Source organism: Danio rerio, chromosome 2, assembly GCF_052040795.2.
Source record: "Danio rerio strain M-AB ecotype USA chromosome 2, GRCz13ab, whole genome shotgun sequence".
Classification (NCBI taxonomy): Eukaryota; Metazoa; Chordata; class Actinopteri; order Cypriniformes; family Danionidae; genus Danio; species Danio rerio.
Window position 1 is genome coordinate 2,090,170 of NC_141022.1, and position 21,635 is coordinate 2,111,804.

At 36.8% G+C, this 21,635-nt stretch overlaps 1 protein-coding gene across 45 annotated transcripts in view; it reads right to left on the reverse strand.

The window, feature by feature from the left end:
- The window catches only part of dab1b (DAB adaptor protein 1b), a 73,445-nt gene that overhangs the window by 6,479 nt on the left and 45,331 nt on the right, over positions 1 to 21,635 (reverse strand). For 17 of the 45 annotated variants that reach the window (XR_015477930.1, XR_015477929.1, XR_015477931.1 and 14 more), the window contains 10 exons: positions 18,879 to 19,018; positions 16,311 to 16,409; positions 15,295 to 15,426; positions 13,683 to 13,802; positions 12,928 to 12,966; positions 10,341 to 10,406; positions 9,391 to 9,450; positions 4,970 to 5,026; positions 4,551 to 4,650; positions 2,469 to 2,975 (listed from right to left, as the gene is read on the reverse strand). Coding sequence is in view for 34 of the 45 variants with exons in the window: in NM_001135042.3 (NP_001128514.2) it covers positions 2,469 to 2,975; positions 4,551 to 4,650; positions 4,970 to 5,026; positions 9,391 to 9,450; positions 10,341 to 10,406; positions 12,928 to 12,966; positions 13,683 to 13,802; positions 15,295 to 15,426; positions 16,311 to 16,409; positions 18,879 to 19,018 (1,320 nt within the window). In the remaining 11 variants the exon portion in view is untranslated. Of the gene's footprint in view, positions 1 to 59; positions 2,976 to 4,550; positions 4,651 to 4,969; positions 5,027 to 9,390; positions 9,451 to 10,340; positions 10,407 to 11,725; positions 11,864 to 12,927; positions 12,967 to 13,682; positions 13,803 to 15,294; positions 15,427 to 16,310; positions 16,410 to 18,878; positions 19,019 to 21,635 lie in introns of those variants that run through there. The other 28 variants (XR_015477933.1, XR_015477932.1, XM_087240030.1 and 25 more) reach the window with 5 other exon arrangements.

Here is a 21,635-nt window from a genome sequence, read left to right on the forward strand (position 1 = left end):
TTTGTTTTTTTTTTAAATAGTTTTTACAATATATATTTCATTTTCTTTGTTTTAGTAATTGTAGTTTATCAGAGTTATGAGAAAATGTCTAGTGTCGACAGTTTAATGTCTGCGCAGTTTCATAAACCTTTTAGCAGACATCTAAGTAATAAAAATGTAATAATTATGTGAACAGACCATTCATTCATTCATTCATTTTCTTGTCGGCTTATGCCGAGTTCAGACTGCATAATTTTCAAAGTAGCCGTGTCACAGATGTTTTCACACTGCATGACTATCTGGGCTTGCGTTTCGTCGCTGCTTTGTTTACACAGCAAGATGGTTCGGCGACATGGACATTCACATTGCACGACTTTACTATAGGGAGAATCGCCGACAACTTCGTCCAAACTACGTCTCACAGCCAAAAACATGTAGTATATCTTTTGTTATTAACTACATAATGAGAAAGAAGCCTTTAATGGGGTAGAAAATGTCCATGTTTGCTCACCTGGGTTTAAAGGGAATTAGCCATTTCTCCTTAACGATGATAATAAACTAATTTCTTTCTGTATGAAACGTCAAACAGACACGGGTGCTCCTGAGTCCTGTCAAACCTCCACTACTTTTCCCTCCATTTCGTCGGTCCAAATAAACCGAAAAAGAGCGCTTTTAACTTCTCCCCCAGCCTCCCGCTGGCCTGCAGCAGGTATACACACACACACACACACAAGTGAATGCCGCTCTCTCATTGGCTGTAGGCGATCGCTGATGTTATTTTCAGTCAAAACTCAATTCACACGGCATGATTTGAATCGCTGACAGCTCCAGATATTCAGCACGCCAAATATCTCACAGGCATCGGCGACTCATCGGTGATTCTCTCAGATCACGTGTTTGATAGTTCATACTGTGTGATTGTCACTCACGTGCACGAGCAGCGATTTGCCTGTGATTTCAGGCATTTGTCGGCGATTTCTCAAAACCTGTCGGCGAGCCAAAATCGGGGCTAAAATCACGCAGTCTGAGCTAGGCATTAGTCCCTTTATTAATCCGGGGTAGCCACAGCGGAATGAACCGCCAACTTATCCAGCAGATTTTTACGCAGCGGATGCCCTTCCAGCCGCAACCCATCTCTGGGAAACATCCACACACACTCTTACACTACGGACAATTTAGCCTACCCAATTCACCTGTACCGCATGTCTTTGGACTGTGGTGGAAAGAGGAGCACCCGGATGAAACCCACGCGAAGGCAGGGAGAACATGCAAACTCCACACAGAAACGCCAACTGAGCCGAGGTTCGAACCAGCAACCCAGCGACATTCTTGCTGCAGGCGACAGCACTACCTACTGCGCCACTGCCTCGCCACCAGACTATACAAATGCAACTTAAAGAAATAAAGTAAAATAATGAACGAGACTTAAAGATCAGAGTCAGTAAAATGATCCGAACTTCCCATCACTAGTTTCAACCCAAGCTCATTCTGAAAACGTAGTCCCGCGGACGTTTCTGGAGACAGCGGAATACGTCCCGGGGGGTACGTACGTATTATTTTTTTCAAGCTAACGCTGCGGGGCGGTGTGACGCCGTTTCCTTTCGCGCTTGCCGGCCGACCGCTTACCTCCATGTGGAGGGCTTCCCCGCTGCAACCCGTTTGTCCACTCAGCTCAGCGTGTACGTCGGCAGGCTCAAGATGCAGAGAGAAAGAGCGGTTCCAGCAATCAGGTAAGACAAAAACAGAATCCCAAAAATTAAGTGAACGAGTTTCGTAACAGGGTGAGAACGTGGTGAAATCCGAAAACGCGGTAGAAAAAAAAAAAAATCAGGGCTTTTATTTTTTTGGACAGCTTTTGTAAACTGTTGCTCGGGTTTAGGGAAGCGGGCGGGTGGGTCGATCGGTAAGATTGGTTGGGTTCAGGGAAGGAGGAGGGCGGGTCGGCCGATTGGCGGCCAGTCAGTCGGACAGCGGCCTCCGGCGGGTTCACGCGAGAACAGCGCAGCGCGAAACGCACTCGCGAGAGGCGTCTGAGACGCGAAAAAGCGCACAACAGCGGCCTCTCTCGTATTCGCGAAAAACTAAGGGCCCTATCATACACCCGGCGCAGTTTGGCGCAAGGCGTGGCGCTGTAGTCTTTTGGTAGTTTCAGCTTGGCGCAAGAGTGGTTTTGAGGCGTTGCGCTACGCTGTTTAAATAGCAAATGCATTAGCGCTCATATGTGCGCCCATAGGCGTTCTGGTCTAAAAAGGAAACGTTCTGAGGCGGACCGCTGGCGCGTTGCTGTTTTGAGAAACTATAATAGATTTTTCATTTGACCAAAACTAACCCGGTCTAAACTCCAGCGCAGAGTTGCGCCTCGCTTACTACGTTTCCACAATGAGCCTGGGTTGACTAGTTTAGATTAGTTTTAGTTTTCGAGTATTAAAATAATCTTGCTAGTAAAAACGCCTTTCACAAGATAATAACCCTCCATCTCGTGAACTCACAAGAATCAGTAGCGGACGCTGATGTCGACGGCTCTGTAGTCTGCAGTGTCATCTGTGAAAGATCCAGCTCCTCGCAGGAGTCCACCGAGGGCTCAATAGTGTCCTGTTTGTTTATGCAAATCTCCGCAGTTATTACTTCCTCATGAGGGTCTGTGTTTATGGCATGCTCAGATCCCGTTGAGTCTACTAAATGCTGAGGGCTCATAAAGTTTGAGGACGTCTCCGGAGGTTCACAGGACTGAGGGCGCATGCTGGCGAGGGGGATCAGACCCTGGAGCACCGCGGCTGAAATGGGGTGCGTCCCCAAACCAACAGCCTGCGCCGGGACGAACGCCCACTGCTGCTGACCCGTGGCTGGGGAGTGGAAGAGGTTGGCCTGGCCCCAAATCACAGGCTGTCCTCCGGGGAGCATCTGGGCCATGTGGAGCGGTGTCTGAACCCCGAACGCCATCGGAGTGGCCTGGGGCGTCCAGTGAGCCGCCTGGAGGGCACCCATGGTCATATAACCTGAGGAACAAGAGCAGACTCTGAGAACCAGCAGGGGGCGTATTACAGAAAGTGTCTTATCAAACACAGGCTAAATGGACATATAGTTAAAGTCACAATTATAAGCCCCCTGCATATTTCCCTCCCAATATCAGCTTAAAGTGACATGTAAAGGCTTCACTAGGGTAATTAGGGTAAAGTTAGGGTAATTAGGCAAGTCATTGTATAACAGTGGTTTGTTCTGGAAACAATCCAACACTAATATTGCTGAAGGGGCGAATAATATTGACCTTAACATGGATTTAAAACAAATAAAAACTACACCTTTATTTGTTGCGAATAAACTTGTAGCCAAAATGACATACTGTTCCTTTAACTCAGTGTTTCTCAACTGGTGGGTCGTGACCCAAAAGTGGGTCGCGGGAACATTTTCAGTGGGTCGCGGAGTGTGTGGTCAAAAAAACAACAACAAAAGTTTAATTTTTTACTTATTTTGCATATACCGGACTTTTATTTTGAAATGCGTGCGCGACAACCCAATCGTTTGACAAGTGAAATTTCATTTAATTATTGCAACAAATATGTCGAAGCGCAAGTACGACTCCGAATATGTTAAGGATGGATATATATATATATATATATATATATATATATATTGACGACAAAAAAGACTTAAAGCATCAGTGTCATATCCCTAGTAGCAAAGAATTCTGGCCCAGATTTGGCATAAAGCTGGCACAGCAGGCATTCATCCGGCACTGGCATACAGCATGTGGGCCAAACATGGCCCGGGTTTGGCAGAGGTGGCACCGTCTTTAAGGCGGCACACAAGATTTGGGCCAGATGAAAAACGTAGTATTTGGCCCAGATTTTAAAATTTGATAAGTGGGCCATGTGAGTTTGGCCAGTCTTGACCCACATTTAAAATACACTAAAATCATTTTTGAGTAAAGAAAAAAAATTCTACCAATCAGGTCACTTTGAGAAAAAGCGTGCCCATAGTGTGCCTAAAGCGCATCACTCCATGCGTTTATCAATTTCATTGCAATCGTGACACACCGACCTATCTGGCCCAGTTCAGGCCCAGTTATGAGTTATTAACTTGGCTGAGACTTGGCCCAGATATGGTCTGTGTTTGGCCCTTGTCTGGAAGCCAGATTTGGTCCAGTCATGTACTGTAATTCACTGCGGCATGTGGGCCAAGCAAAACCTGATTGTGTGGGCCAGAGCTGGGCCAGAGAAAATTTGCTATGTGGGATGTAGTGAGGTGCTCTCATAAGAGAGCATGAAACCTTCTATGTTAAAACAACATTTAGAAACCAGAAAACATGTTTTATTAAGAGTTTATTATTAACAATATTTGTCGTTTTTACTTTGTAATATTGGTAAATTGCTTATGATGTATCGGTCACTGCTTGTTTATGTTAACAAATAAACACAAATTAAGTATAATTCCTAAAATTGTATTATAGTTCCTTAAAATTTGGGTCGCGGCTTGATGACCTTGTAAAAATGTGGGTCCCATGGCTAAACTAGTTGAGAACCCCTGCTTTAACTGATTATAAAACTGATAGGAAATCAGCTTTTGTAGGATACCTGTGGGGACAGCGGGTGGACTAAAATGCGTGAAGAGTTCAGGTCGGACAAATCGTCGTCTCCTTCCGGGATCCAGTGTGGTGGCCGGTGATGCGGGCATCTGTGACAAAATTGATACAATAATTTGCATGATGGTATAATAATAAAGTGCACACAAATACATGCATATACTCACTCAGACACATTCAACATTTCTCACATTATCAGTTTATTTATTATAGCTAATTAACGGGCACGGCAAGTGTTTTTCAGCCACCGATAAACTTCCGGTGCAATGTTCGTTTTCAATTTCATCAGGTTCCTTTTACAGAATCAATAATGTAGTAAATAAAAATATAGTCCTGTAGACCTAACCAAACTAAAGAAGTATTGAAATAAATCATTTACGTGTCAGTGTTAAAAATGAGAAGTTTACTTACAGAAAGGATGTCTGGCGGGGTGGCCATGTCTCCAAAAAGATCCACCTGGCTAATATTCTGCAATACAGTCAGTGAAGAGGACAGAAAATGCATTTTACAAGACAGAACATCTGCATACAATCAATAAATGAGCCAACAAATTAAATAATAATCAGATAAAATGAAATAATGCTTCAATTGGAATTAAAGTAAAGCACAATATGTGATTATCAGCAGAAAACCTTCAATAAAGACAATGATCAATGTAAGAAAATATTGGTAAATTAACAGTCTTACATGTTTTGGAATTAGTGTTTCTTGCTATTTGTTTATGCATATGGGAAGTTTGAAAAAGGGACTTTTATTGACATGTTTAGTAGTAAACTGATATATTGGCTGTAATCATGGTACAAAAACAAGTAATACACTGACTTAATTCTTTATTAGTTTTAAACAACTAAAATGTCACTAAAAGTCACTGTAGAGTTAAACTTTCAACACAAAAGTCAACAGAGCAGACAATAATGTCTCATAATGCAATTCATAAACAGAAAACACCTGTGAATGACAAAATATATAGGTTTTTTTTTAAGTATGGCAATGAATGACACCAACAAATGAACAGACATCGAGTATAAAACATGAAGTACAAGCAATGAGGTGAATTATAACAACACTGCATGTCCATTTAGCCAGAACCCAAAGTGCATGCAAAACAAACAAAACCCAATAACAGCACAAATATAATATTCTAGTAAAATAATCAAGAAATCTCGAGTTTTGATGTACTCAAACACAAGCAATGTTTGTTAGTTGTTCTCAAACATTGCAGAAGGGGGAATGAGATTTATGCAGGACTCCAGGCACTCAATATAGGCTCCGACTGAATGAACAGACAAGCAATAACACTCTGTGAAAAATGGACTGATAACAATATTTAACATGGATTCATTCAGATGAATCTGTTAGAAACCTGTCTGGCTATTTGCAATGCTTAGCTGACTTTTCAGTGTATTTTTTGTTCAACGTCATGAAGTAACAATTTTCAGTGCAGCCAATGACTTTTATTTCATTTTGTCCAAAACAACTTTTCTTATGAAATAGTTGAATGAACCACAAAAACAAACATCTGTGTGACTTTCCACACAGCAAAAAGTAGATAGTTGACTTAAAAAAGTAAGTTAACCCTTTGTACCTTCATTTTATAATTATGCATAGTTTATAATTAACTTCATTACTAATATTGAGGGAAAAGATTTACTCACTTTTTACAGTAAACTCAACTTATCGCTTTAAAAGTAACAGGTTTACTCAAAGTCAACTAATCACTTTTAAAGCAACATGTCTACTAAATTTGTTAAGTCAAATAACTGCTTTTAAAACAATGAGTTTAACTCTTTATGTAAAGTCAACTAATCGCCTTTAAAACAACAAGTTTACTTGCTTTTAATAAGGTCAATTAATCACTTTTAAAACAATGAGTGTACTCACTTTTAAGTAAAGTCAACAAATTGCTTTTAAAACAATGAGTTCACTCATTTTAAGTATTCATCTAATTGCTTTTAAAACAACGAGTGTACTCACTTTTAATTAGTCAACTAATCACTTTAAAAAAATGAATTTACTCACATTTTAAAGTAGTCAACTAATCGCTTTTAAAACAACGAGTGTACTCACTTTAAAGTAGTCAACTAATCGCTTTTCAAACAACTAGTTCACTCACTTTAAGCAGTCAACTAATCGCTTTTAAAACAACTAGTTCACTCAATTTAAGTAGTCAATTAATCGCTTTTAAAACAACTAGTTCACTCACTTTAAGTAGTCAATTAATCGCTTTTAAAACAACTAGTTCACTCACTTTAAGTAGTCAGCTAAACGCTTTTAAAACAACTAGTTCCCTCACTTTAAGTAGTCAACTAATCGCTTTTAAAACAACTAGTTCACTCACTTTAAGTAATCAACTAATTGATTTTAAAACAACTAGTTTACTCACTTTAAGCAGTCAACTAAACGCTTTTCAAACAACTAGTTCACTCACTTTAAGTAGTCAAATAATCGCTTTTAAAACAACTAGTTCACTTACTTTAAGTAGTCAACTAATCGCTTTTCAAACAACTAGTTCACTCACTTTAAGCAGTCAACTAAACGCTTTTCAAACAACTAGTTCACTTACTTTAAGTAGTCAACTAATCGCTTTTAAAACAACTAGTTCACTCACTTTAAGCAGTCAACTAATCGCTTTTAAAACAACTAGTTTACTCACTTTAAGCAGTCAACTAAACGCTTTTAAAACAACTAGTTCACTCACTTTAAGTAGTCAAATAATCGCTTTTAAAACAACTAGTTCACTTACTTTAAGTAGTCAACTAATCGCTTTTCAAACAACTAGTTCACTCACTTTAAGCAGTCAACTAAACGCTTTTCAAACAACTAGTTCACTCACTTTAAGTAGTCAAATAATCGCTTTTAAAACAACTAGTTCACTGACTTTAAGTAGTCAACTAATCGCTTTTAAAACAACTAGTTCACTCACTTTAAGTAGTCAACTAATCGCTTTAAAAACAACTAGTTTACTCACTTTAAGTAGTCAACTAATCACTTTTAAAACAACTAGTTCACTCACTTTAAGTAGTCAACTAATCGCTTTAAAAACAACTAGTTTACTCACTTTAAGTAGTCAACTAATCGCTTTAAAAACAACTAGTTTACTCACTTTAAGCAGTCAACTAATCGCTTTTAAAACAACTAGTTCACTCACTTTAAGCAGTCAACTAATCGCTTTTAAAACAACTAGTTCACTCACTTTTAGTAGTCAACTAATCGCTTTAAAAACAATTAGTTCACTCACTTTAAGCAGTCAACTAATCGCTTTTAAAACAACTAGTTCACTTACTTTAAGCAGTCAACTAATCGCTTTTAAAACAACTAGTTCACTCACTTTAAGCAGTCAACTAATCGCTTTTAAAACAACTAGTTCACTCACTTTAAGCAGTCAACTAATCACTTTTAAAACAACTAGTTCACTCACTTTAAGTAGTCAAATAATCGCTTTTAAAACAACTAGTTCACTCACTTTAAGCAGTCAACTAATCGCTTTTAAAACAACTAGTTCACTCACTTTTAGTAGTCAACTAATCGCTTTAAAAACAATTAGTTCACTCACTTTAAGCAGTCAACTAATCGCTTTTAAAACAACTAGTTCACTTACTTTAAGCAGTCAACTAATCGCTTTTAAAACAACTAGTTCACTTACTTTAAGCAGTCAACTAATCGCTTTAAAAACAACTAGTTCACTCACTTTAAGCAGTCAACTAATCGCTTTTAAAACAACTAGTTCACTTACTTTAAGCAGTCAACTAATCGCTTTTAAAACAACTAGTTCACTCACTTTAAGCAGTCAACTAATCGCTTTTAAAACAACTAGTTCACTCACTTTAAGCAGTCAACTAATCGCTTTTAAAACAACTAGTTCACTCACTTTAAGCAGTCAACTAATCGCTTTTAAAACAACTAGTTCACTCACTTTAAGCAGTCAACTAAACGCTTTTAAAACAACTAGTTCACTCACTTTAAGTAGTCAAATAATCGCTTTTAAAACAACTAGTTCACTCACTTTAAGCAGTCAACTAATCGCTTTTAAAACAACTAGTTCACTCACTTTAAGCAGTCAACTAAACGCTTTTCAAACAACTAGTTCACTCACTTTAAAGTAGTCAACTAATCGCTTTTAAAACAACTAGTTCACTCAATTTAAAGTAGTCAACTAATCGCTTTTAAAACAACTAGTTCACTCACTTTAAGCAGTCAACTAATCGCTTTTAATACAACTAGTTCACTCACTTTAAGCAGTCAACTAATCACTTTTAATACAACTAGTTCACTCACTTTAAGCAGTCAACTAATCACTTTTAAAACAACTAGTTCACTCACTTTAAAGTAGTCAACTAATCGCTTTTAAAACAACTAGTTCACTCACTTTAAGTAGTCAACTAATCGCTTTTAATACAACTAGTTCACTCACTTTAAGTAGTCAACTAATCGCTTTTAAAACAATAAATTTACTTACATTTTAAAGGTCAATTAATCGCTTTAAAAGCAACAAGTTTATTCACTTTTTAAGTGATGTTGACTAATCTTATTTAAAGCAACGCAATTACTCACTTTTTACAACTAATTGCTTTAAAAGCAACTGGTTTACTCACTTTTTAAAGTAAAGTCAACTAATTGGTTTTTCTACAGTGCAGTCATCCATTCCCTTGTATATGATCACTACTTTAATTAACATTTTGTGACATAACCAAACATAGAAATATTTTGATCACTTTCATTTTCTGCAGGATTCAAATTCTTTAAATGAAGAGTGAACGATCCGTGAGAGGTTTGTTTGAGGGAAAACAGGCATGTGAAGGTTGTGCGAATGTCTGAAATAAGACAAAACCTACAGCCATAAGATGGTGTTTTGGAACGTCATAGATCCCGTCTTTCTGCTGACTTGTGGGGACCTAGAAATTATAGTATGTTTGTTAGCAACATTTTTTGCTGTAATAGCAACACTTTTTGAGTGATATTTTAATATATGTGCATGTGAAAAAGATAGTACACCCTATTGAATTTCATGGTTTTCCATATCAGGACATAGTACAAATCAACATGGTCCTCGGCAGGTTTTCAAAACTCAGAAGATAAAACCTCAAATGAACAACATCACATGACATCTCATAGCTTGCCATCATTAATTGAACAGAAATAAAGCCAAGATACAAAAGCCACAAGACAAACTGAGGATTTAGATCCTGTAGATGCACTTTTAGCCATAATTACTAAAGATTTTCTAGATGAGCTTCACAGATCATCCTGGAGGAGTTTTGGAGATTTCTGCAATTCAGATAGGATAAGCTCTGCATTTTGACTATTGAAGACCTCTATGTTTAGTGTTTCTTCTTCAGCTGCTGTGTTTGGGATCATTGTCTTCCTCAGGACTCAATTTTGGCTCAGCTTTAGCTGTGGAACAAGTGTGCTCACTCATCCCACAGACCAACACACTGACAAAGCCACTGATCACACTTCATGATCATCAGTTCAGCCATTGATTAGCACTGTCTGACTTATGTTCATGCTATATGTTGATATAAGTTTTAGCTTCCATGCTTTAAGACCTGTCAATGATCAAATTATTGATTTGGAGCAACTCGAATTTCATAGGGTGTCTAATCTTTTTTAAATGACTGTATTTAAATAGTGCTGTGTATTTATAACTGGCAGAGTATTACACATTTAAATAGTTTCAGTTCATGGGACATCTTGCGGGAATGCATATTTCTAGATTCATCTTTCTTTGGGATTTTTCTAACAGTAAAAGTGTTGGGGAAGATGTATTGGCTCAAGGAAGTACCTGGTAAACGCTCTCCTCTGATTGGTGGCCATGCAGGGGCTCGTGTCCGGCTTCAAACACAATGTACTACAAGGAGTTGGAAAAGAAAATGAGAAACGCCCCATATGGAACCAATCAATACTAAAAAACAATTAAATGCTGATGGTTTATCACTTAAAAAAGTGTTTTGTAACTTAATCAAGAACCCTTTTTTGTTGTTGGTTTAAAAGAACATAAATTGACAATTAATTTTATTTATTTCCTTTTATTTAAAAAAAAAATCATATTTAAAGACCCGTATGCATTTAAGGCTTGAAGATAAAATAAATTAAGTTTAGTACACAGGCTCATTAGAAATACATTCTTCAGCCTACATTTTTGTGAAACTGAAAAATGTACTTTAACATGCGTTTGACTGCAGTTTGTAGGTGAAATGAACACTAGGGGGCAGTATGACGACATCAACCTTTGTTCCTTTTCACATTAATGATATTTACAGGGACATATTACTGACGAATACATAATTATTTACATGCATTTCCTTCCACAACCCTTTGTAAACAGCACTATACATCTTAACGCTGTCTATGATTTGTAATGAACAAGTTTGCGTCCCCTATCTATCTCCATATGGACACTTTTCTGGCGTTTGCTAGTAGTTCACTTTCTACTGTGTTGTGTTTGTGCTGCAGAGCGCTCGGGTTCCACAAAAGAGATAAAAGCAATGTAAAATCAAGGTAACTGTGTTCGCAGTGCACTTTTTTCTTCCGTCTGCTTCTGAAAACACTATTGGTTGGGTTTAACGAAGGGTTAACCTCAGGGTTTCACTAGCTGATGTGTAACACAAGCTCCGCCTTCTCCTGCACATCTAAAAGAAGGACGTTTAGCTTAAACGTACAGCCAAACACACGCTAAATAACATATTTCAGATCTGCAAACATGTAAACAGCGCCCTCTAGTGGATTTGTCATCTGAAACGTGCAACAAAACGTACCCGGAGCAATGTATTTTACGTTTTGCACATATTTCTAATGAGCCTGGTTTAAAAAATATAACTATTAGGTCTCAAAATTTAAATAATGTTAGCCCTGGTTGAGAACGGTTAATCGAGATTGCTAACAAAAGCCAAAAATCGAACAAATCACGATTAGACGTCAGACTAAAAGAAACAGCAGTGCCTCAAATTGGATTTTTAAAAAGTTAAATACAGAGCATTTTAACTGACATTAGCTATGATAGACAGTCATGTCTCCTAAGCTGAAGCAAGAAATAAAACCTTCTGATAACAAACAAAACAAATAAACAAACATTTAATTTATAATAATACAAAACAGTAAAATTACTAGTTTAACAAATACAAAAATAGACTTTTCCGACACAGTGTGTTTTAAATGCTTCAGTCTTACTAAATCAGATCTGAGAGCTTCTATCTTAGATTTTCTGCTTCCGATATGGATGTTAGAGTTGTCTGTATTCAGTGTTAGCGAGATCGAGGGCACTGGATTCAACATATCCGAGAACATCCAGTGAAGACATTTCTGACTCTTAAAAGCACATAAACACAGAAGCACAGACCATGACTGCATATCAATACACTATGGAGCAAGATCAGTCTCAAAAATAATACATTTACGAAATAAATACCATACATGCGCAGCACAATTTACATTTACAAAATCCTTAAAACACAATTCATAAATACAACACACAATTTGCGAATTCACAAGTAAAAAACATAAATATTTTCGCCGAATGAATTTGTGTATTTACGAATCGTGTTTTGAATTTAAGAATTGGATTTGTGTATAATAAATCGTGTTTTGAATTTACGTATTGGATTTGTGTATAATAAATCGTGTTTTGAATTTACAAGTTGGATTTGTGTATAATGAATCGTGTTTTGAATTTACGAATTGTATTTGTGTATTAATGAATCATATTTCGAATTTACGAATTGTATTTGTGTATTAATGAATCATATTTCGAATTTACGAATTGTATTTGTGTATTAATGAATCATATTTTGAATTTACGAATTGGATTTGTGAATTTACGAATCGTGTTTTGAATTTACGTATTGAATTTGTGTATTAAAGAATCATATTTCGAATTTACGAAGTAGATTTGTGTATTAATGAATTATATTTTGAATTTACTAATTGGATTTGTGTATTTACAAATTGTGTTTTGAATTTAAGAATTGCATTTGTGTATTTAAGAATCATGCTTTGAATTGACAAATTAAACTGGTGTATTTATGAATCATATTTCGAATTTACGAATTGGATTTGTGAATTTACAAATCGTGTTTTGAATTTACGAATTGGATTTGTGTATTTACGAATAGTGTTTTGAACTTACGAATTGGATTTTGCACATGTGAATTGTGTTGTGCATGCATGAACTATATTTTGTAAATGTATTATTTTTGAGACTGATCTGGCTCCATATTACACTGCCAATGACAAGAGTTGAACTTCTGAGAACAATAACACCAAAAAAATAAAAAATAAAAACAATATTGACGACACTTAAATGGAGGGATTAAATGATAATAAACTCAAGCTGGATGTCAATAATAATAACATCAGGTTAAAAAAGCACTCACCTGATACACCGGATCATCAACCTCATCTTCCAGAATAGTCTGTGCCATCATTAAGAGAAATAGACCATATTTTTAAAAGATGTCTTTAGGAAAACTCAACAAATGTAATAAATAAATCCACAACTTTAACTGTGACAAAAGAAAATGCCAATTGTATCAATTGATTTTCTGGGAGGAAGGACCACATCTATAATTTATTCGGTAACACTTTTTTTTAAGTACCAATTCTCACTATTAACTAGTGGCTTATTACCTGCTTATTATTAATATGTTGGCTATTTATTAGTAGACGTTCCAGGGTTCCAGTTAAAAATAGGAATATATATATAGAAATAGATATAAGAATTGCAACCTTAGGATATACGGTGATGATGAAATCATTTTGTTTGTATATGTTTGTGTATTTCTTGTGTATTTTGTATGTAGCAAACAGATTTCCTTGAAAAAGGACCGCATTAATAATCCTTATTTATAAAGCACATATTCTGCATGAGCTTATTCTACATTTCTACTCCTACCCAAATACCTAAACCTAAATACAAACCTAATTACTAATAATAAGCAGCAAATTAGGAGTTTATAAAGGCAAAAGTCAGAGTTAATGCTTTATTAATACCGAAAAATTGTACCTTAAAATAAAGTGACCACATGTTGATTTATATTGTCATTTCTGTCTGGCATGAAGCATACTCAGAAGAAAACGTGGTCATACTTTAAATATACGGTTCCATTAGTTAATGCATTAACAATCTTACCTGATAGATGACTTGTTCACAGTGTTTTTCCTTCTGGCTCTTTTTTTCTGCTTCTTCCCTTTGTTTTATATCATGAATGAGGGTGAAAAGGTCTCGCAGATCCAGTATAACTGGCGCTGCCTAAATGAGGAGAGAAAAACAGCACATGCTCACTGGAAATATGCCTACAATTTTGTGAATCTGCAAAAAATGTACTTAACCACACATTTGACTGCAGTGTTGCAGGTGAAATGAACACTAGGGGGCAGTACGACGACATCAACCTTTGATCCTTTTCACGCTAATGACATTTACAGGGATGTATCATTGGAGAATAAAGGATTATTTTCATGCAGTTCTTTGCTCAACACCAAATAAACAGCACTATACATCTTAAACGGTCTATGATTTGTAATAAACACGTTTGCGTCACCTATCTATCTCCATATGGACACTTTTCTGGCAATTGCTCGTGTCTCATTTTGTACAGTGTTGTGTTTGTGCTGCAGAGCGCTCGGGTTGCAGTCCGGTTAAGCACGCTCCCACTAAAGAGATAAAAGCAATGTAAAATCAAAGTAAACCATGTGGTCGCAGTGCACATTTCTCTTCTGTCTGCTACTGAAAACACTATTGGTTGGTTTCAGCGAAGGGTTTTGCTCAACCAAGGCTTATTGTGGAAACGTAGCCCCGCGGACGTTTCTGCGGACCGCGATTTACGTCCCGGGAGGTACGTATTCGAGCGTTTTTTTTGTTTTCGCGGATCCGCGAGAGGCCGCTGTGTGCGCTTTTTCGCGTCTCGGGCGGGCGCCTCTCGGGAGTGCGCGGCGTTCGCGCCCGCACCGTTCTCGCGCGAATAGCCGCCGGATCAAAAAAAAAAAAAAAAGCAAAAGCCCCCGTCTTCGATCTCGACAGCGTTTTCGGATCCCGCCGCGTTCTCGCCCTCATTTTCTGGATTCCGTTTTTCGTCTTACCTGATTTCCGGAACCCGCCGTTCCCCGGACTCGATCCCGGTCGTCGTCTACCGCGGCCGGCTCGGGCTCATCCTCCTCCGGGGCCTCCGCTCCGCCGACGCAACGCTGTGAGCTAGGCGGTCGAACTGATTGCGTTAGGAAAGCCCTCCACTTGGAGGCGAGCCGTCGGCCGGCGTGCGCGAAAAGGAGGGGCGGAGCGGCGCCACACCGCCCCGCAGCGTTCGCTCGAAAAAAAAACAAACGCGGCCTTTACGTACCTCCGGCCACGTAAATCACGGTCTCCAGAAACGTCCGCGGGGCTACGTTTCCAGAATGAGCTTGGGTTGGTTTTGCTCAGTGTTTCGCTAGCTGATCTGTACTATAAGCTGCGCCTTCTCCTGGACATCTGCAAGTTGGACGTGTCTCTGATATGTACAACAAAACACACCCTAAGTAACGTATTTCAGATTGGCAAAGATATAGACATCACAGCGCCCTCTAGTGGATTTGAAATCTGAAACGTACAATGAAACGTATCCGGAGCAATGTAATTTTTTTGTTATGCTAAAATGTAGGCTTATTTCCAATGAGTTTGGGTTGAATAAAAACAGTCATATCTTTTAACAGCTTAAACAATAGCTATTTATAGATATTTAGGAATATTAAAAATGATGAGCACTTACTGCATGGCTGGTTTTGATTGCCACAAATTTGTGGTTGCCTTTTTTCCCGCACACATAGCCGAAGGCGCGATGGTCTCGTGAGTCTTTGGCAATGTAGGAGATTTCATGAACAGAGTGATGATGCTGTAAGACCTGAGGAGTGAGGATGTTCTCATTATACAGTTGAAGTGAAAATTATTAGCCCTCCTCTGACTTTTTTTCTTTTTCAAACATTTCTTAAATGATGTTTAACAGAGCAAGCAAATTTTCACAGTATTTCCTATAATATTTTTTCTTCTTGAGAAAGTCTTATTTGTTTTATTTTGACTAGAACAAAAGCAGTTCTCAATAATAATAATAAAAAAAACCTTTTAAGTGTTTTTTGCAGCCAATTAAAAAAAACACACATTCTTAACGAGGTTAATAATAATGACCTTAGTGGATTTTACATTAAACAAAAATTAAGACTTTTTCCAGAACAAAATAAAAGGTGATTTAAGTGACTTTGAACATGGCATGGTTGTTGGTGCCAGACGGGCTGGTCTGAGTATTTCAGAAACTGCTGATCTACTGGGATTTTCACGCACAACCATCCCTAGGGTTTACAGAGAATGCTCCGACAAAGAGGAAAAATCCAGTGAGCGGCAGTTCTGTGGGCACAAATGGTCATGCCAGAGGTCAGAGGGGAATGGCCAGACTGGTTCCAGCTGATAGAAAGGCAACAGTAACTCAAATAAGCACGCAGAATTTGGCGTCAACAACATGAAAGCATGGATCCATCCTGCCTTGTATCAGCGGTTCAGGCTGGTGGTGGTGGTGTAATGGTGTGGGGGAGATTTTCTTGGTACACTTTGGGTTCATTATAGTACCAAATAAGCATCGTGTCAACGCAACAGACTATATATATATATATATTTAAGGAAAATTGTAAAATATCTGTAAAACATTAATTGGAGAATATTTGAAAAATAACATTCAGAGCAGTGAGGATTACAGCTACGGTTAAACAGATGAAGGATTTACACTAAAACTCTTACCCCTGATCGCTCATCATAAATCTTGATTCCACCAAAAGACACGGTCAGGAAAATCCTCTGCTTGTGTTTCCCTTTTGAGCGCGCCGAGGCAGCGATTCCCTGGAGCAGTGAACAAAGGAGAAGATCCAAGCATGAGAAGAACTGAACCTGCAGTAAACGTCTCGTCCCTTTATCAGAAAGACGTTGGCATCCTTCAGATTGGGGATGTCACATCACAGTGCTTACTGCTGTCATTTATTTATTTTTGACTCAATATTTATTGTGTTTTTACAATATAACAAAGTAACATTACATAATTGCACAAATAAAAATAAAAACAAATAATATTAATAATAACTACTATGAAAGTCAATGGTTACAGGTTTTCAGCTCTTCTTCAACAATAGAAAGAATGCTGGAAACCTGTAACCACTGACTTCTATAGCATTTGTTTTTCCCACTATGGATGTTCATGGTTACAGGTTTGCAGCATTCTTCAAAATATCTTCTTTTGTGTTCAACAGAAGAAGGAAATTCATAAAGATAGTGAGTACATTTCCATTTTTAGGTGAACTATCCATTATTAAGATGGAAGTCTGAAAGCTGGAGTGTCTAAATCATGCCTATAAACAACAGGTAAAAGCTTGAGCAATCTAGGACTTCACAAACTGACTTGACTTTTAAAAATAAAATAGAAAAAAGCCTTTTTTTGCTCTTGGCTGCCTAAAGATCTGCTTCTGCTGCCAGATTTTGGAGCCAAATGCCAGAGCTTTCTGATTAATGACTCTACAGCCAGTGAAAAATGACAACACTGGTGCCAAAGCCATCACTACACTCATAATGAAAACTGCATCCCAATGCACATACTACACATACTAAATAGCAAACAAAAATGGAATTAGTACACTGCAAAATATAACTATTCTTACTTAGAGTTTTGTCTTGATTCTAGTACAAACTTGATAAAAAATTTAAATCAAGAAGCATTTTCTAGACAAGCACAACATATTGTCTTGATTTAAGAAATAACAGTTTTATATATAATATATAATAGTTTTTCTTTAAAAAAAAGGCAAATTAATGTGACAATAGGGCAAGAAAATAATAATATGTCAATAGGAAAAACAAGATTATTGTGTTGCCCCACCCCGGTACTCAATATTCCATTTCAGTTGGAAGTACATCAACATACTAAAAGCCCGCCCTTACCTAATATTCTGTTTCAACTTGATTTAAATCAACATACTGAAAGCCCCGCCCCTACTCAATATTCAGTTGGAAGTACAGCACCATACTGAAAGCCCCACCCCTATTCAAAATATCATGTTTCAACTAGAATTAAATCAACATACTGAAAGCCCCGCCCCCTACTCAATGTTCCATTTCAGTTAGAAGTACATCAACATACTAAAAGCCCCGCCCCTACTCAATATTCTGTTTCATCTGGAATTAAATCAACATACTGAAAGCCCCGCCCCTACTCAATATTTTGTTTCAACTAGAATTAAATCAACATACTGAAAGCCCCGCCCCTACTCAATATTCAGTTTCAGTTGAAAGTACAGCAACATACTAAAAGCCCTGCCCCTACTTAATATTCTCTTTTAACTAGAATTAAATCAACATAATAAAAGCCCCGACCCTACTTAATATTCTGTTTCAACTAGAATTAAATCAACATAATAAAAGCCACGCCCCTACTCAATATTCAATTTCAGTTAGAAGCCCATCAACATACTGAAAGTTCCGCCCCCTACTCAATATTCAGTTTCAATTGGAAGTACATGAACAAACTAAAAACCCCACCCCCTACTCAATATTCCATTTCAGTTGGGAGTAAATCAGCATACTGAAAGCCTCGCCCCCTACTCAATGTTCTGGTTCGACTAGAATTAAATCAACATACTGAAAACCCCACTCTCTACTCAATATTCAGTTTCAGTTGGAAGTAAATCAAGCTACTGAAACCCCCGCCCTCTACTCAAAATTCTGCTTCAACTAGAATTAAATCAACATACTGAAAACCCAATGCCCCCTCTTCAATATTACATTTCAGCTGGAAGTCAGCATACTGAAAGCCCCACCCCCTACTCAATATTCCATTTCAGCTGGAAGTCAGGATACTGAAAGCCCCACCCCCTACTCAATATTCCATTTCAGCTGGAAGTCAGCGTACTGAAAGCCCCACCCCCTACTCAATATTACATTTCAGATGGAAGTCAGGATACTGAAAGCCCCACCCCCTACTCAATAATCCATTTCAGTTGGAAGTACATAAACATGCTGAACGCCCCACCCCTTATTCAATTTTCCATTTCAGTTGTAAGCCCCGCCCACTACAAAATAAAGTTGATTTAAGTATTAACATCTAAAAATTAAGTGAGTATTTTTCTTAAAACGAGCAAAATTGGGCTAAGAAAAATTATATTATGTCAAAAGAAAAAACAAGATCAAGGTAATTACCAGTCTATCAGTGCGATCCACTGATTGGCGACCACTGCTTTAGGAGAAAAACTGCCTCACACATGTCATGCTAATACAGCTGGTCTGAAGTAAACAAAAACACAGGTCCAGCTCTGTAAGGTTTACCTTCAGCTTCATCATGGAGTCCTGGCACAGTTTGTCTCCTCGCGTCGCCGTCACATCATCAATCCCAATTAGTTTAGCCTTATAACGGATCCCGTCGCCTCTGTAGCGCTGAATCAGCGCCTGTTCACTGCGATCCTGACCTAAACAACACCACAGAGAGCGACACTGTTACACATGACTTACAGAGTGGTATGCTGGAATAATTGTGGATTTGTGTGCATATAGTTCATTATAGTCTGCGTGAAGTATTTACTAATCTGTTTCGGTTGAAAGTAAATTAACATACTGAAAGCCCCGCCCCCTACTCAATATTTAATTTCAGTTGGAAGTACATCGAAATACTTGAAGCCCCACCCACTACTCAATATTCCATATCTGTTGGAAGTACATCAACATACTGAAAGCTCCACCCCCTATTCAATATTCAGTCTCAGTTGGATGTACATCAACATACAGAAAGCTCCACCCCCTACTCAATATTCAGTTTTAGTTGGAAGTACATCAACATATTGAAAGCTCCGCCCCTACTCAATATTCAGTTTCAGTTGAAAGCACATTAACATACTGAAAGCCCCGCCCCCTACTCAATATTTTATTTCAGTTGGTAGTACATCAACATACTGAAAGCCCCGCCCCCTTTTTAATATTTGATTTCAATTGGAACTGCATCAACATACTGAAAGCCCCGCCCCCTACTCAATATTCCATTTCAATTGGAACTATATCAACATACTGAAAGCTCCGCCCCCTACTCAATATTCCATTTCAATTGGAACTATATCAACATACTGAAAGCTCCGCCCCCTACTCAATATTCCGTTTCAATTGGAACTACATCAACATACTGAAAGCCCCGCCCCTACTAAATATTCCATTTCAATTGGAACTACATCAACATATTAAAAAGCTCCGCCCCTACTAAATATTCAGTTTCAGTTGGAACTACATCAACAAACTGAAAGTTCCACCCTCTACTCATTATTCAGTTTCAGTTGGAAGCACATTAACATACTGAAAGCCCCGCCCCCTACTCAATATTCCAGTATATCTGGACCAAAAGCATTAAACTGAAGTGAAATGTTGGGAAAGGGTTAATCTGCTTGTGTTGCTGATATCTGGTGATGGTATTGGATGATAATGGATGTGGATCAGTGAACGGGGCAGCAAGACAGATGGCAGCATATGGGGAGGACCACAGTCTCCAGACTCCTCAATCTGTCACTGGACGCTTGTGCTTTTGGAGACCTGACACAGAAAACTCATTCACCTCTTAACCCGTCACAAATGATCAGATATGTTTCATAGTTGGTGAAGAATATTCTGCATTTTTTATTATGAGTTTTATTATGTGTTCCGGAAATGCTGATGGCAATTGTATTTATAGATAAAATAAAGTCTATTTTTTAATTTTAATTTAATTTAATTTAATTTAATTTAATTTAATTTAATTTAATTTAATTTAATTTAATTTAATTTAATTTAGGGCGACGCAGTAGCACAGTGGGTAGCACGTTCGCCTCACAGCAAGAAGGTCGCTGGGTCGCTGGTTCAATCCTCGGCTCAGTTGGCATTTCTGTGTGGAGTTTGCATGTTCTCCCTGCATTCGCGTGGGTTTCCTCCAGGTTCTTCGGTTTCCCCCACAGTTCAAAGACATGTGGTACAGGTGAATTGGGTAGGTTAAATTGTCCGTAGTGTGTGTGTGTGGATGTTTCCCAGAGATGGGTTGCGGCTGGAAGGGCATCTGCTGCGTAAAAACTTGCTGGATAAGTTGGCGGTTCATTCCGCTGTGGCAACCCCAGATTAATAAAGGGACTAAGCCGACAAGAAAATGAATGAATGAATAATTTTATTTCATTTAATTTAATATTTAATTTAATTTATTTTATATTTTTAATATTATTTATTTTATTTTATATTCACTATTATATTTTCGATTTAATATAATTTTTACTATTATTGTTTCTATTTTATTTTTAATAGTATTTATTTTAAATGTACTATTATATTTTTTTTGTTTAGTTCATTTGTTATCTTTTCAATTAAATTTTATTGTTTTGTTTTTAATATTCTTTATTTTTTATTTTGACTATTATCTTTTCTTTTTTATTTTATTTTAACTATTGTTTTCTGATTTATTTCCTTTAATTAATATTTTATTATCTATTTTTTTATTTTATTTGTACTATTATCTTTTCTATTGTATTTCATTTATTTTTAATATTATTTATTTTATTCTTTGAATTATTTTAAGTTGTACTATTATATTTTCTATTTTTCATATTATTTATAAAATAGTCTATTTTATTTGTTTTTAATTTTATTTATTACACTTTTACTATTATCTTTTCAATTTTTTTATTTCTGCTATTATCATTTCTATAAAAACGTTATATTATATTTTTACTTTTATTCTCTTTTCTAATTTATTTTATTATTTTATTTTTTATATTTTTATTTTATTTTGACTATTATCTTTTATATTTTATTTTAATATTGTTTTCTATTATATTTTATCATTTATTTTATTTAAACTATTATCTTTTTTATTTTATTTATTTGAATATAATTTATTTATTTTTAATATTATTTTAAATTGTACTATTATCTTTTTTATTTTTTAAACATCATTTATTCATTTTTTTTATTCTATTTTATTTTATATTTCTACTTTATTTTATTTACTTTTAATATAATTTATAATATTTTTACTATTAAATTTTTGCTTTATTTTATTTTTTATTTTATTTTATAACTTAG